This window comes from Ochotona princeps, chromosome 18, assembly GCF_030435755.1.
Source record: "Ochotona princeps isolate mOchPri1 chromosome 18, mOchPri1.hap1, whole genome shotgun sequence".
In the NCBI taxonomy this organism is placed as follows: domain Eukaryota; kingdom Metazoa; phylum Chordata; class Mammalia; order Lagomorpha; family Ochotonidae; genus Ochotona; species Ochotona princeps.
Window position 1 is genome coordinate 3,127,846 of NC_080849.1, and position 16,071 is coordinate 3,143,916.

A 16,071-nucleotide genomic window follows, 5' to 3' on the forward strand; every position below is an offset into this window, starting at 1 on the left:
AAGTGTCATATGTAGAAATAAGATATAAGATGCAATATTTTCCCTCATCATGCTTACTCTGATGAAAGTTGGGTCACAAAAATAATTCCAAGACGACAAACAAGGGTCTGAGTGTGGAGCAGAGCAGCACAAGGGTCTGAGTAGGGAGCAGAGCAGCACAAGGGTCTGAGTGTGGAGCAGAGCAGCACAAGGGTCTGAGTAGGGAGCAGAGCAGCACAAGGGTCTGAGTAGGGAGCAGAGCAGCACAAGGGTCTGAGTAGGGAGCAGAGCAGCACAAGGGTCGGAGTGTGGAGCAGAGCAGCACAAGGGTCTGAGTAGGGAGCAGAGCAGCACAAGGGTCTGAGTGTGGAGCAGAGCAGCACAAGGGTCTGAGTAGGGAGCAGAGCAGCACAAGGGTCTGAATGAGAGCAAGGGACCATACAGGCTTCGCAGCTTGCTCCCTGGCCAAGATACACATCATGTCACTCATGGAGTGAGCTAGTTGTGGGTCAACTTCCTCACAAGCGTATGTATCTGTAAAGGCTGGAAAGTATTCGTTTTTGACTTGCTTATTGCCTCAACACAACACCAACAAAAGTGAAGAGAAGCAAATGAACTGAGAGCAAGCTCTGTCAGCGAACAGGAGCAGGATCTGTGCAGCCGATCAGGGAAGGCAAAACTGAAACACCAGCTCTTTCTCCCATCTTGGGTTTCTCAACCCCACCATTACTGATGATTCGTGTGCGGTAAGTCTCAGGGTGGGCCACGACTGGCACGCAGGGCAGGGAAGTACATTTCGCAGCCTCCCTGGCCTCTGCCTAGCAGGTGCCAGTGGCGACATCATTCTCTCCCCCACTGTAACAACCTAGATCGTTTCTGGACACTGCCAAATTTCTCATGGGGAGCAAGCTGCCCATGTTGCCCTCCACAGCCCCTGTGGGGAATCACCGGCCTAGAAAAAAAGAAATTACCGAATGACCACTAATGAATTAAGACTCTGCTAAGTTTTATGGAAATCTGTAAAACAAAAGATATCTACTAAGAAAAAGGAAAGTGTTATGAATGAAAAATAGATGCAAAAATCCTATCATAATGAAAAAGGGAATGGAGTGAATATTACTTTTAGTATGAACTGAAACAGCGTTTTTAACAGTTGAAGCAGAAGAATCCAGAAGTGAGTGCTGGCCCAGGATAAGGCTGAGAAGAGTTTTAGATGCCTCCTAAAAAGATGGCTGACCAAAGAGATAATATGTAAGACATGATATGATAATAAGAATGAAGGAACAGTCAAGATGATGGTTACAACAAGCACACCCAGCCCCAGGCCCCAGAGCATCAGTCCCAGCTCTGCTCTTCACTCCGCCTTCCTCCAACGCACCCTGCGGGCAGCAGGTGGCAGCTCAAAGGATGGGGGATCTGGATTGGTTTTCCAATGGGGCTCTCAGCCTTTGGCTTCGGTCTGGTCCAGACCCAGCCACGCAGACATCGCGGAGGATGAACCACACATAGTAGCAGCTCTTGGTCTCTCCTCCCATCATCCTTCACTCTCTCTCCAACTTCTCAAGAAAAAGATACTTCTTTCAGAGAAGAATATTTAGAACAATATAATTGGAAAACAGTAGAAAAATCTATGAATTTTAGATAAAGAAATTTCCCTTTATGTTAAAAGTTAAGATATAATAGATGTTAATAATAATAAACATTAAATATAATTACATATAGTAAATTCTGAAAAATAAAATATTTGGTACCTCAGGAGGTGGCAGTCTGATTGTGCAAGCTTCTACACTTAGACAAACTTGAGTTTCTGTTACACTGATGTCTAATACTGAAAATAAAATACTTAACTGTGAACTGTCTTGAATTATTGATCCATCCTATCAACTTAAGTATTTCAGTAAAGAAATTAACTTAATTATCAAGTAAAAAACCAAGAATATAGTTCTCTACACATAGTAAAATTCAGATAGTTAGAATATTTGACATTCTGCACATAAAACATTAAAGATAGAAGTCTGGCACAACTTGGTGATGCATTGGGTAGAGGGGTACAAGGAAGGTTACAGTAAGAAAAATGAGAGGTCCCCAAATTGAGAAAACCCAACCATTGCCCACTGAAGCCTGCAGGGGAGGTATGCCATGCTTCTGATTGAAGCAATCTGTTAAAAGCAAACAGCCTGAAACACTAGGGGCTTCAAAAGTTTGTGGAAAAAAAAGAATTAGAAGATAGTTCATTTTGGCCTGAAACTTTTTTTTGAAACCCAGGCATGGTTCTTCATAATGTGCATTTTCTATGGACTTTGTTTGGACTCTTGGGTGTATGAACAGATTCTTGAGTGCCTGGAGAGTTCTACCCTTCTTTTTTCAAGCAAAGCTGCTGAGAGTGAGGGTAGGGGGATGGTGGGAGGGGAGACCTAAAGAAAGCAGGGGTGTTTCTGGAGATACTGACCATGCTGTTTCTCTGAGAACTGGCTGTTTGATACGTTCAGTTTGTAACAATTCAATGAGTTGCACAAACAATTTTTGAGTTCTGCTGCAATTTTTATCTTTCAAAAAAAGTGTAAAAAGATAAAACCTTGCACAGGCTGGAGGAATTTTTCCCTCCTAAACCATTTTGGTTAGTCTCTGCAGCTTTAGCCTCATGACCACGTTCGGAGCCAAAGTCAAATTTAGGTCATGAACCCCCTCAGCCAGAACTGGATGCACCGACTGCCACCGCACAGATGAAACATACAGCGGCCTGAGGCACGCGGCTTGCAGCAGGTATGTGTGCTCAGACCCAACCAGGCGGGCTACAGGCAAGGCGGTGACGGCCAGGTCCACTTGGTGGGGAAAGCTATCGTGACTGATGGGCAGTGTCCTCTGTGGGGCTCAGGGTCCCCACCATGTGCTCTCTAGCCTACTGTCTAGAAACCTGATCTGCAACATCACCCCGCAAGTCAATGGAAGAACTGCAACTGACCAGAGAGTAAACTCTATGTAGAGTGTATGTGTTCCTTTAGATGATCTTTCTGTGCAGGGGGAGGAGGAAAAGAATCACCTTTTCTTGTAGGAAGTAGGTTTGTACCTACATTAGTGCTAAGGTCCACTTCTATGATAGGATTCTGGAGATTATCATGTGAAAGAATTAAACCCCCCTGCGGTGAGCATTTGGAATAGCAGTCAGCTGGTACTTGAGGGCCTGGTTCACATCCAGGCTCCCCTCCTGATCCAGCTTACACTACGCTCCCTTAGGACAGCAACAGACGGTAATGCCCCCTGCACTTGCACGGGGCTGGACTGAGTGCTGGGCTCTGGCCTTGGTCTGCCCCAGCCCTGACTGGTATAGGCATTTGGTGAACCAACAGAATCATCCATCTATCTATTTATCTATCCATCCATCCATCCATCCATCTATCTACTTCTATATCTCTGTGCCTTTTGAATAAAATGATAACAGTAAGAAAGAATTAAGCTTCTCCAGTCTTAACTTTATTTACATAAAATAAAACACAGCCTTTTTCTAATTAAAATAAGGGACACTGTTTCAGTAAACATACATTTTGAGCTACAAGTGAGTTTCCAGGTAAGATTCTGAATACAATAGTACTTAACTAAATTCTGATATAATCTATCAGGATCACAATTCAATGATTTATGAGTGTTAATGATATTATTTACCAAGTTACATATTTTACTTACCAATAGCACTTTGCTTTCCCATTTGAGAAAGAAAATCTCTTCCTTAAAAAATTCAGAGAATGTTGTTTTATTATGACTTATAATCACGATTGACAAATGTAATCTTTTAGTATGAGATTATCAAAGCCAAAGAAAACATTTTAAAAAGGAGTTGTTATATAAAGGAATATCTGATGATGAGGAAAAATATAATTTTTAAAATTATCTCTTTAATTAAAAGGACAAAAATAACCAATTATTTCCTCACATTTTTGTCTCTTAAATACTTAGAAAACAGATTTCAACAAAAATTCAGGATAGAATTTCAGTACCAACATTAATAATTTATTTTTACTTAGCAGAATGATTCATAGCTTATCTTTCTCCTGAGTATCCAGTAAAAACATTTTAAAGAAACATCCCAGGCCCCTGGACATAATCCCAAGGAAGGAGGTGATAGTCACGTTGTGACATTGCTTGAGATGCTTAGTTGGGCTGTCTTAAGAACAATTCCCTAAAAATAACACATCTGGAAATTTAAAAAGACACACAGAAGCAAGCTGGTTCAGAAAAAGAGAGTCACCTTGGACCAAGAGGTGGCCGGCTTTGTTCCAGGCTGGAGCGAGTCTGGCAGGCAATGAGAAGGAAAGGCACGCTTCAACAATGGCAGGGATCACTCTTTGTGGAGCCTCCATCTACAAACATTAAAGGGCAACATGCAGGCACATATGTGTAGGGAAACTGATCCATCACACTGAACCAGCAAGGTGGGTCTTCTAGACAAAAGCTGTAACCGCTTCTACAGCAAGTTAAATAAGTGTTCAAAGATACTGACTCCAGACGCAGTGCTTTCGCCATACCATCATGGCCCGATTCTATACTCTGGCCCAGCACACTGAGCCTTGAGAGTTCCTGCGCTAAGAACCTCTAACTTCCTACTCTTCTGCACAGAGGGGACAGGCCAGAATGACCTTGCTATATTTACCATGATTGTTAAGTGTGGCTCATCAACAGAAAATGAATACTTACACAGAATTTCATGCAGAATTAATTTTAAAAAGCAAGGCTTTTATTTCTCTTTTAAAAAGATCTAAGGATTTACTTATCTTTATTTGAAAGTGAGACAGAGAGATCTTCCATCTGCTGGTTCATTCCCCAGATGGCCCAAAAGCCACAGCAGGAACCAGTGTGAACCAGAAGCCAGGAGGCACAGGGACCCAAGTATTCGGGCCATCCTCTGTTGCCTTTCTAGGTGACTGGCAAGGAGCTGGATCAAACGGGGAGCAGCTAGGACTCGGATGGGCACCCACATGGGATGTCAGGCTGCAGGCAGAAGCAGCACATGGTGCTGGACCCTAGGACTTTTTGCTTTTGACTATGAATAACTGGAACTAGATTTATTCTCTCACTTTAAAGGTCTAAAATGCTAGGCAATTTCTATGAAACAATGGCTCGTCAGATGTTGCATATTGGGCGATCGAGTCCAAGCACATGGGCAGCCAACAGGATGGTCTGTCCAATGGTTTCTCCAATTTACTGATGAGACAGGGCTTCCAGGCTGCCACACAGATGGAGACTCAGGAAGACCTTGGCCACCTCCCCAGTCAGGCAACAGAGTTAGGGATTCAGGGACACCAAGATCCTGGAGTTGTGGAAGCAAAGCACTGCAGATGAGAGCGCCGCAGAGCCAGCAACCTGCAATCAGAATACTCCTCTGAGTACAGATCAGCACATGCGCAGCCCAAGACTGGAGAAAGAGCTAAGGCTCTTGGCTTTACATTGCTGGAAATACAATAAAGAAAACTTCCTTTGCCAAAAAGACATGTGAAAAAGTGAGAAGCCCAAGGAAAACTGTCATCATTACCTAGTCCCTGTTTTTGTACCACTCTGGCTTCTGGTGGAAGTTGCCAGGACACTCCTGAATAATATAGTAACAACGGAACACACCAAAGCTGCCCATTTGCCTCACGGAGAGTTTAACTAAGGTTCCTCGCCACAAGGTCCCTAACAGCACTGTGAAGGTAACCTGCAGAGAACATATCCCACACGCCACCAGGGTCCACCTTAGAGTGCAGGTGGCTTTCTCTTTAGTTTCTGTATTACCTTGCTCCCTGGCCTGAGGAATTAACCCCGACGGAGCAGGATCTGTAAGGACAGACAGCTGGTTGGCCAGAGGGAAGTCTGCGGCAATTCTCACATGTGTAATCATCCAGACTGGTGACCAGATGCCTTCTAGAGTGAACAAACTGCCATCTGCCATTTCAGCTAAAATTGGAGACAGATTTTGTGCCACCTTTTCTAGTTGTGTAACCCCCCCCCCCCCGTACGAAAAACTCTCTCCGGGTGTGTATGAACTAACAATCAGCTAGGCCTCTAGCAGGGTCCCTCCCAATAACCAGGAGTAGCCTCACTTTGGTGAAATCTACAATTATCTGTGGCCCACTGACAGAACTTCAAGGAGAAATAGAAAAATTCACCACTAAAGACTGAGATTTCAACAATTAATAAAGTAAGCAGAAAATGAAAGAGAACATGATTAACTTGACACTGTCAGCCCGATGAACATCTACAGGACTCCCGACACATGCTTCTCACATGGTCCAGCTATTCCGTCAGACAGACAATGATCGGGGCCAGAAAAAGGTCCGAACACATTTGAAAAAATCCAAATCATACCAAGCATGTTCTCTAACAAGAAAGTGAGAAATGATTATTGGAAAGCTCCCTAGAGAATCTCCCAATATCTGGGAACTCTGTATTTCCAAGCAACTCACAGATAAAATAGGAGCTATAAAGCATTTCTAAAAAAAAAAAAAAAAAAAAAAAAGGAAAACACTTGCCGAGGAGGAAAGGGCTAGCCCTAAATATTCCAATATTAGAAAAGAAGTTCCCAAGGCACTGACGCTACAATTTACCTTAAGAAGCTAGAAAAGCAAAAGAAAATAAATCCCAAGGTAAGAGGAAGTAACAAAATAGTAAGAACCAAAACAAAAGTCAGAAAAAAATGCAAAATTGGAGAAAAGCAGAGAGACTTGATGAGTCGGAAGCTTGTTCCTTGGGCAGATCTGTGGGATCAACAAGCCTCTAGCTCTCCTGCTGAAGGAAAACCACCAGTGACAGCATGATAAAATCAGGGACAGAACAATCACCTCGCTTCTGCAGCCAAGGAAAACAAGGGAATAGTAAAGCAACCTCATGCCAGAAGTTTGACATCTTTTTTTTTTTAAGGTTTATTTATTTTTATTGGGAAGGTGGATATACAGAGAGCAGAGACAGAGAGGAAGATCTTCCATCCAATGATTCACTCCCCAAGTGGCCGCAATGGCTGGAGCTGAGCCGATCTGAAACCAGGAACAAGAAACCTCCTCCAGGTCTCCCACACAGGTGCAGGAACCCAAAGCACTGGGCCGTGCTCGACTGCTTTCCCAGGCCACAAGCAGGGAGCTGGATGGGAAGCGGGGCTGCAGAGATTAGAACCAGCACCCATATGGAATCCTGGCGTTCAAGGTGAGGACCTTATCTGCTATGCTATTGCACCAGGCCCAAGAAGTCTGACATCTTTAATGATCCATGTATTACTTGAACGAGGGAACTTGAATTGCTCTACTTCCACTAAAGAAACCAGGGGCCAGTGTGATGGCCTAGCAATCTAGTCCTCAGTTGGCAAGCACTGGCACTGCATATGGGCACCTGCTCCTGTACCAGTGACTCCACTTCTGATTCAGCTGTCTGCTTACAGTGCTGGGAAAGCAGTGGAGGACGGCCCAAAGCCTTGGGACCCTGCGCCCACCTGGGAGACCCCGAAGAGCTGCTGGCTTCAGATCAGCTCAGTTTTCAGGCTGTTGCGGCCATTTAGAGAGTGAACCAGCAGACAAAAGCTGTTTCTGTGTCTCTCCTTCACTCTGTAAATCTGTCTTTCCAATAGAAATAAATAAAGCTTAAAAAAAATAAAACAAAATTATAGCTAAAAATCTTTTACAAGATAAAATCAAGATAGCTTAGTTTGTGAATTTTACAAAACATTTATTGGAGAAATATCAAAATTCCATACAAGCTCTTCAAAACATCTCATAAAGAAGAAATTTATTTCTTCCTGTAGAATTTCTGGAGGCAAAAATTTTACATAGCTCACAACTTCGTCTCCAGGAACAAGTACTGCTCAGAATACTTTGGGCTTTGGATAAGTAGCCACTAGCCATGACCACTACCTTGTGAAAAGTGCCCATAGAAAGAAAAATAAGCATAACGTTGAAGGCAAGGAAGGCTGGAGGAAAGGTCACAACTAAGAAGGAATTCTGAATCTCAAAATCTGATGAAGGGAACAAAACAAGTTGTTTTTTAAAATACAAATGAAGAATTAAGATAAGTAGAGAAAGGTCAGACTGTAAATAGAAAGATTACAAATATTTTAGAGATGTGTCATCCTAAACTTACGAAATCAAGTGTGTGAACTAAAAACTGGAAGCAGAGCACAAAGTGAGTATTCCTTATCAATGTAGAAGAATTATGAGCAATATTTTCCCTAATTTTAACTTTTTCTTATGAGTTACTAATAAAATGATGATGCTTAGCATAAACGTTCTTTTTATTAAACACTGAAATACTGCCTATGAAGCTTAGAAAATGTTTCATTTTCAGATTTCAAATTAATTTCATGATATTCATTATTTTTAGAATATGTGAAAGTATTCACTTATTTGAGAGACAGAGAATAAAAGGGAGAGAGAAAGAAGAAGCAGAGGGTGAGCAGAAAGGGAGAACTATTCACTGGTTCACTGCCCAGGTTCCTGCACTGGCATGCGCTCCAACACAAGCAACATCTGGAATTATTATCCTTGTAAAAACTCACCTTAACTCCATACTTTTCAGTATAGGCATTAAGTTTTCCAGCTTTGTAAAATGATATCTGCAACAAAATGAACATTTACAAAAGGACTTAACACGCATACACAAAGGACGTAAGCCATGCATTAAGATTTTAGGCATTTTACTTCTGTGTGTGCCAGCTGGGTACCATCCTGGCAGCGCCTGAGCCAGAGAGGAGTAATCATAGACTCTCCTCAGCCTAGCAGCCTTGGGCACCTTCTCAGGCAGGAAGAACCTCTCTGGGAATAATGCGACTCCAGAAGAAATATAAAGAAAAAAGCCAATAAATTTCACATACAAGCATTTAATATCCTTCCTAATATGTAATAAACTTGAATGTGAGTAAGGAAAGTGAAGATAAATGGAAGATCAAGTCTGATAAATGAAATACAAATGAAAGGAAGATATTATTTTTAACCTAACAGATCAGCCAATATTAAAAATCTGCTAATTTTCACTATTCACGAGTGGGAAAACAGAATCTCTCAGACACTATTTGCCAAAACATAATTCAGTGCAAACTTTTCCAAGAGCAATTTAGTAGGATTTACCGTCAGGTTAAAATGTGTGGCAAGGGTTGGTGCTGTGTAACAGCAGGTGAAGCCATTGCTGGAACATTTTTCACCCGTATTAGAGGATAGCGTCAAATCTTGGTTCTGTTCCCATCAGCTTCCTGATAATGTGCATATCTGGTGACAATAGATAACGGCTCAAGGCCTTGGCTCCCCGCCACCTGTGTGCAATTCGTGGCTTCTGGCTTCAGTCTGGGCCAATCTTAGCTACTGCAGGCATTTGGGGAGCGAACCACGGGATGGAAAACTTCTCTCTCACTCTGTTATTCTGCCTTTCAAAAAATGTGTTGCCACCCCACTTTTAAAAACTTTACCCCCAGAAACTACCAAATAAAAGGCATGTAATTTCAATGATGTTTTCTTTCAGCAGTTTGTAGCAGCACAAAACCAGAAATTCAGATGTGCATTAGAAAGCATTAAATAAATTACTAAATCATTCACGGCCTGAAGAATGTTACTTAGAAAGACATCTAGGCAAGACTATTCAAGGAGGACACAAAAGACAGGCTTCCAAATAAGATGGATAGTAATCCCATGTTGCACAAACAAAAAATAGGCAACTACTTTCTTATTACTCTTTCAAATACTAGGATATCTGAACCAGAATTCTAAAACAGAATCTTTGTTTTTCCATGAAAAATTTCAATAGAAAAGGACATAAATAAGAGAGATACTAGTCTAACTGTTTATCAACAGATTTTCTCTTTGCTATAAAGATTTATTTATGTGAAAGGCAGAAATACACAGAGAGAGAGAGAGGGGGAGAAAAAGAGAGACAGAGAGAAAGAGAAGGCTTCCATCTAATGGTTCACCAAATGGCTACAAATGGCTGGATCAGGCCGAATCTAGGAGCCAGGAGTTTCTTGCAGCTCTCCCACGTGGCGCAGGCACCCAAGCACTTGGATCACCTGTTGCTGCTTTCCCAGGCACATCAACGGGAACCTGGATCGGATGTAGAGCTGCTGGGACTCCCAACTGGGGCCAGTATGGGTAACTTCCAGCAGCTAGCAGCTTAACCAACATGCTACAACTTCAGCACCAGCTTCTCTCTCTTAAAAAAGATTAAAGAAAACAAAAGAAAATATGGACACAGAATCAAGATTCAGGAGAAAAAGAGACTGAAGGTTTCGTATGACTTTTCAGTATTGTTAATATTTCTCTCAACTCTGTGGAATTACAATGACATAAAAACTGGATTTTCAGAAATATTTCTGACAAAAGTACCAGGATAATACGATTTTGATGCAGATTTTGTAAACTTCATTATAACTTCCAGTTATGCACAGCTTAGTAAATGTTTCCGCTCTGATCTCGGATTAAAGTAATTTTTATATGAAATCTGCAAATTAGGCATTAATAAGTTATTTAAAAACAGTTGGAAATCCATCAAAATGTAAACTTCTTTCCTTATATTAAGCATAACTCTATAGAATTAAGTCTGTGTTACCTAAAGCCATACAATAACTTATTTATTAATAGTCTATCATGGCATTTATAAGAAAATGAAATACTAAAGTGTAACCACAAAAACAGGATTCTAAACACCATGCATCTTATAATCTGTTAGCACCTCAAAGAACAATGCAATTCATCTTCATAAACCATCTCCAGCTTTATCCTTTACTTGATGATGTGCATGAATATTGCTCCCAACACGTGCTAATAATATTTCTTCAGAAAATAATATTTCTTCAAATGTTACAATACTTACTGCCATTACCACCCAAATTTGGTTGAACAGTTCAGGCACAGGCGACGTAAGAATCTCCTGATGCAAAAGCAGCAAGTGCCTGTGAAGCAAAAATACGTTAACTTTGAAGAGACTGTATGTGTTTCACTTTTTGAGACACTTAGAAAATTCACAAAAACTATAAAATTTTTTCTAGACAAGGATCTCTCCCCATACTTAGCAGGCTGATATGGTACCATGGTACCTTGAACACTGGGAACTTGGCCAGCATTCAAATTGTGAAAATCACGAAACCTCACATACTGTTGCTACATGAGGCCTTCCCCAACAACTGATTTCTCCATCTCTTTCTTTTGGGAAAATTCCTCCTCTAACACCCAATCTGTCCTGAATGCAGACTTGGCAATGCATAAATCCAACCCTATCTCTTTGAACTCACTTCTGCCTTTTTTTAAAAAGATTTATTTATTTATTTATTTTAATTTACAACCATGAAATTGTTTATTAAAAAGAAAACCTTAACTACACAAATATTATTTAAATATTCTGAGATTTCAGGTAAGATTCTGCATGTCACAATATGAATTACATGCAACGTTCTAGTTTTAGAGTTTTATGCATTAGATGTAGCTCATAGTTACTTTCACTCCAGTATGTCACTCTTTTCCATCCCTGTCCCCTTTAACAGCATACCCTATGAGAGGAGTTTGTGTTGCTGCTTACTGTGCCCTTGGGACACCAGATTGATTTACTTATTACAAAGCCAGATATACAGAGAGGAGGAGAGACAGAGAGGAAGATCTTCCATTCGATAATTCACTCCCCGAGTGAAAGCAACGGCCGGTGCTGCGCCGATCCAGAGCCAGGAGCCAGGAACCTCTTCCGGGTCTCCCACGTGGGTGCAGAGTCCCAAGACATTGGGCCGTCCTCGACTGCTTTCCCAGGCCACAAGCAGGGAGCTGGATGGGAAGTGGAGCTGCCAGGATTAGAACCGGCGCCCATATGGGATTCCGGCACATTCAAGGCCAGGACTTTAGCTGCTAGGCCATGCCGCCAGGCCCACTTCTGCCTTTTTTAAAAAGACTTGCCTATTTGTATTGGAAATGTCAATTTACACAGAGACAGAGAGAAAGATCTTTCATCCTCTGGTTCACTCTCCAAATGGCCACAACGGCAGGAGCTGAGCTGATCCAAAGCCAGGAACCAGGAGCTTCTTCTGGGTCTCCCATATGGGTGCAGGGTTCCATGGCACTGGACCACCCTCCACTGCTTTCCCAGGTCATAAACAGGGAGCTGGATGGCAAGTGGAGCAGCTGGGACATAAACTAGCTCCCATGAGATGCCAGCGCTTGAAGGTGGACAGTCAGCCAGTTGAGCCAGCACGCCGGCCTCCACCAGTATCCTTTCTCCTTTCCCCGAGGGCGAGGAACCCAACGACTCTCCTATCAGTGAAGTCATCAATCACTTCACAAGCATAACTACTGACTAGCATCTTTTTCTTCAAAGAAGTAGATCTTGGGGTGTTAATTCAGAGCCCAGCTGCTTCACTTCGGGCCGGCTCCCTGACACAGCCGCCGTGGAGAGCAGCCTAGGACGGCCCCTTCAGATTTTCTACCTGCTTCATTGTCTCTAACAGGGTAACAGACAAGTAAGTGCACAGTAGGTATCATCAGATTACACCCCTATAGGAAGGATACAAGCTTCCTGCTGCGAATACGCAATGCAGAGGGAAATGGAAGATACCCAACGGTGCCTTCCTGCTTCTTGCCCCAGGTAATTTTATATTTGTATATTAATGATCTAATCTTACCATGTATTCTACAAGCCCTCCTTTGACTGCCTCAAGCAAGTGAAGAAACTAGTGTATTGTAGGTCCTCTGTACTCATAGAATTATACTTTAGGTTTCAAACAAGATGCTTTTCTTTTTGGAAACATTTGATTTTACTTATTTGAAAAGCTACAGAGGAGAAGAGAGGGAGAAGTCTCCCCAAATGATCACAAGAACAAGCTCTGTGTCAGGCTGAAAACAGGAGCCAGGAGCTTCAGCCGGATCTGCCACATGGGTGCAGGGGCCCAAGTACCCAGGTCATCATCTGCTGCTTTATCAGGTACACCAGCAGAAAGCCAGATCAGAAGTGAAGCAGGACTTGAAGTGGCATCCATCTGGAATGCCAGCATTGCACGTGCCAGTCCCCAAGACGTTTTTTCAAACTTATCTTCAGTCAAGTCACTTTGAGATTGTTTTTGGAGAATCAACCTTCAGTGTCTTACACTAGGATGAAAATTAAGAATCAATACTAATTAAAAATGTGTACAGTATATCAAAGTGTATCTTAAGCAGTATTCTGTCAATATTAATTAATAGGATGGGCATTTGGGCCTAATGGTTAGGATGCCAGTTAAGATGTCCATGTTGTAGCATGGTGAGTGAAGCCACTGTTTGCAATGCCAGCATCCCACATGAGCACCAGTTCGAGTCCTGGTTATTACTGCTCCACTTCCAATCCAGCTCCCTGCCTAATGTGCCGGGGAGAACAGTGGAAGGTAGCTGTCAGGTATTTGGGATCACCCATATGGGAGATCCACATGGAATTTTAGGTTCCTGGCTTTGGCCTGACAGAGCCTAGGTTGTTCTGGCCACCAATAAACAAAATGTATCTTTCTCTGCATCTCTGTCCAAAACTCTGCCTCGCAAATAAATATGTCTAAAAAGAAAAGAAAAGAAAAATGAGCTGCGCATCTCACATGAAAGTGCCTGCATTCAGTTCCTGGCTCTGGCCACCAAACTCCAGCTTCCTGCCAAGGCAGGCCATGCGCGGCAGCAGTGCCAGCTCTGGGAAGTAAGCGGTTGAATGCTTTGCTTTGAAGTTTGCTTTAACAGAAATATTTCTGAAACAACTTGCATGCATTTTAAGAGATTTGTACAGCTGGAGTTTTTACCTGCACATTTTCCTCTGGGTACTCCTTATCTCAGTATTGGCGAGGCCATGACTCAGTAGCAGTCTGACAGCACAGAGTTTGTGTAAGTCTGGAAGTGTCATGAAGAACAGTAACTGCTGCTTGGGTTCATTCATATTTTCCTGTCGGCCGAGTGTCTCAGCAACCGGGCCTTGGAAACAAAACACCAATAAAGATGCAGTAAACTACCTTACCCATAGGGCTTACACGCCAGTTCAGCATGTCATATTTGATACTGTTAGAAGATGATTTAAAAAACATTATTAGCAAATTTCAGCAATCAAATATCACTGACACTTTGTTTTCTATGACTTTTGTGCAAGTTTTAAGATGATTTTCACACAACATAATTCATGCAAGTATACAAGTTGATGTTTTTACTACAGTCGCAGAGTTGTGCAATCAACACAATAAATTTTAAAATATTTTTATCATACCAAAAGATACTGTTTTAAACTTGCATTTCTAGAACACAAAAACAGGATACTTTTATGCAAATAATACAAAGCACCATTTATCACATATTCTGCTCGAGGTTATCACATACTTCTTCTATACTACATATATGAAAACAATTCCTTCTGTAATTCCTGATGATGCTTAGGTCTTATTCTGCTTTCAGGAAAATATTCTGCTTTCTATGACAATAAAATTTTCAAAATAAAAATTACATCAATATTTTCTTTTTGGAGATTATCTCTACAAAGCTCTATCAAGGCTGGGAATGTTGTTCTTCATACACGAAATAAAACGTTTATTGATATCTTTAAGTTCCTATCCAGTTTTTTCCCTTGTTAGGTTATCTAATTCTAAAACTTCTATTTGGGGTACATTTTGCATGCTAATTTACATGATGTACATTTAAGGTCTTTATGATTTATTACAGAAGTCTAGAATATACAAATTGATCAGCCTATTGATCAAATAACCTAACATGCATAAATACATTCAAGGAAGATAACTTGAACCCTGGCACTTGAACCCACACACACACGTTTTAGCATCAACATACTTTCTCTCTCTAAAAACACTAATCACACAGCAGTAGTTGGGCATCTCATCCAGGATGAGCCTTCATTCTGTCATATCAGTGTCCTCACCACCAGAGGAACACTGGCCACGGCCTTTGTGCTCCAATACCTCTCCCTCACCCAGCAACCACCGTGTTGGAAATCTGCTTCATCATGGACCATTTAGTCCTTTTAAAATGGGAAGTTCTCTCAGAATGATTCACACAAATTCATTCAGGTGTTGATTAACTAATTTGACTTCGGTATCTTTAAAAATAAGAACATTTATTTCTTCTATTTTTCTGCTTTTTTATATAAATGCCTATTGGGACAGGCCTGGCTACATGGCCTAGCAGCTAAAGTCCTCGCCCTGAACGCACCAGGATCCCAGATGGGCACTGGTTCTAATCCCGGCAGCTCCACTTCCCATCCAGCTCCCTGCTTGTGGCCTGGGAAAGCAGTCGAGGACGGCCCAAAGCTTTGGGACACTGCACCCACGTGGGAGACCCGGAAGAGGTTCCGGATCCCGGCTTCGGATCAGCACAGCACCGGCCGTGGCGGTCACTCGGGGAGTGAATCATTGGACGGAAGATCTTTCCTCTCTGTCTCTCCTCCTCTCTGTATATCTGACTTTGTAATAAAAAAATAAATAAATCTAAAAAAGAAAAAAAAAAGGCCTATTGGGAAAGTACAAACTCTGAAGACAAACATAGCCTACTTTCTAATTTCAATTCATCTTAAGTATTTTAATAGACGGTGTCAATAATGAGAAAGATGAAATAGAACTTGACTTACGACAATTGATTTTAAAGAAAACAGGTAAATGATGTTGATGAAAGTTAGTACACTGTTATTTCAATTTTAAAATATATTATTTACTAAAATTCATTTTTTTTTAAACATCTTACAATCAGGAGGCTTAAATTTCAAGTCACCCAGAAATTCCTGTGAGCTGTCCTCTCGGTCGATCTTCAGAAACCATCCAAACTGGAACGCAAACAACACTGAAGAGGCCACAATCTGTTATTAGAATTAAGTTTTTAAAATCATAATTGTTAAAACTTGCAGATTCAAAATGTCTGGCTTTTTTGGTTAGATTTTGTAAGGCCTGTACTGTAAGGCTCGAAACCTGGGCCAAACCTTGCAGATCTGTACGGATGGGCTAGTAGCATACTGTGCAGAAACTAGCGCCCTACACTAGAGTTCAGTAGCTTCGCCTTGCTCCCAAGGAGCTACGGGTGGAGTCAGAATTCTACACGAAACCTTACAGAACGTGAGGAGAACTAGCACTCCCACCCAACGCCTGGCTTGAACGTCAGTGAAGGAAGTCCGGGC

The 16,071-nt window shown here is 41.7% G+C and overlaps 1 protein-coding gene across 1 annotated transcript in view; it reads right to left on the reverse strand.

Annotated features, from left to right (window-relative positions):
- Positions 1–15,724, reverse strand: part of C18H18orf63 (chromosome 18 C18orf63 homolog) — a 31,748-nt gene extending 16,024 nt beyond the window's left edge. Inside the window, exons 1-7 of the mRNA XM_058676762.1 lie at positions 15,672–15,724; positions 13,709–13,877; positions 10,789–10,867; positions 8,489–8,545; positions 4,223–4,334; positions 3,661–3,702; positions 1,731–1,807 (exon numbers count right to left, since the gene is read on the reverse strand). Coding sequence (XP_058532745.1) covers positions 1,731–1,807; positions 3,661–3,702; positions 4,223–4,334; positions 8,489–8,545; positions 10,789–10,867; positions 13,709–13,842 — 501 coding nt within the window. The 5' untranslated portion in view covers positions 13,843–13,877; positions 15,672–15,724. The remainder of the gene's footprint in view (positions 1–1,730; positions 1,808–3,660; positions 3,703–4,222; positions 4,335–8,488; positions 8,546–10,788; positions 10,868–13,708; positions 13,878–15,671) is intronic.
- Between the last annotated feature and the right edge of the window lie 347 nt (positions 15,725–16,071).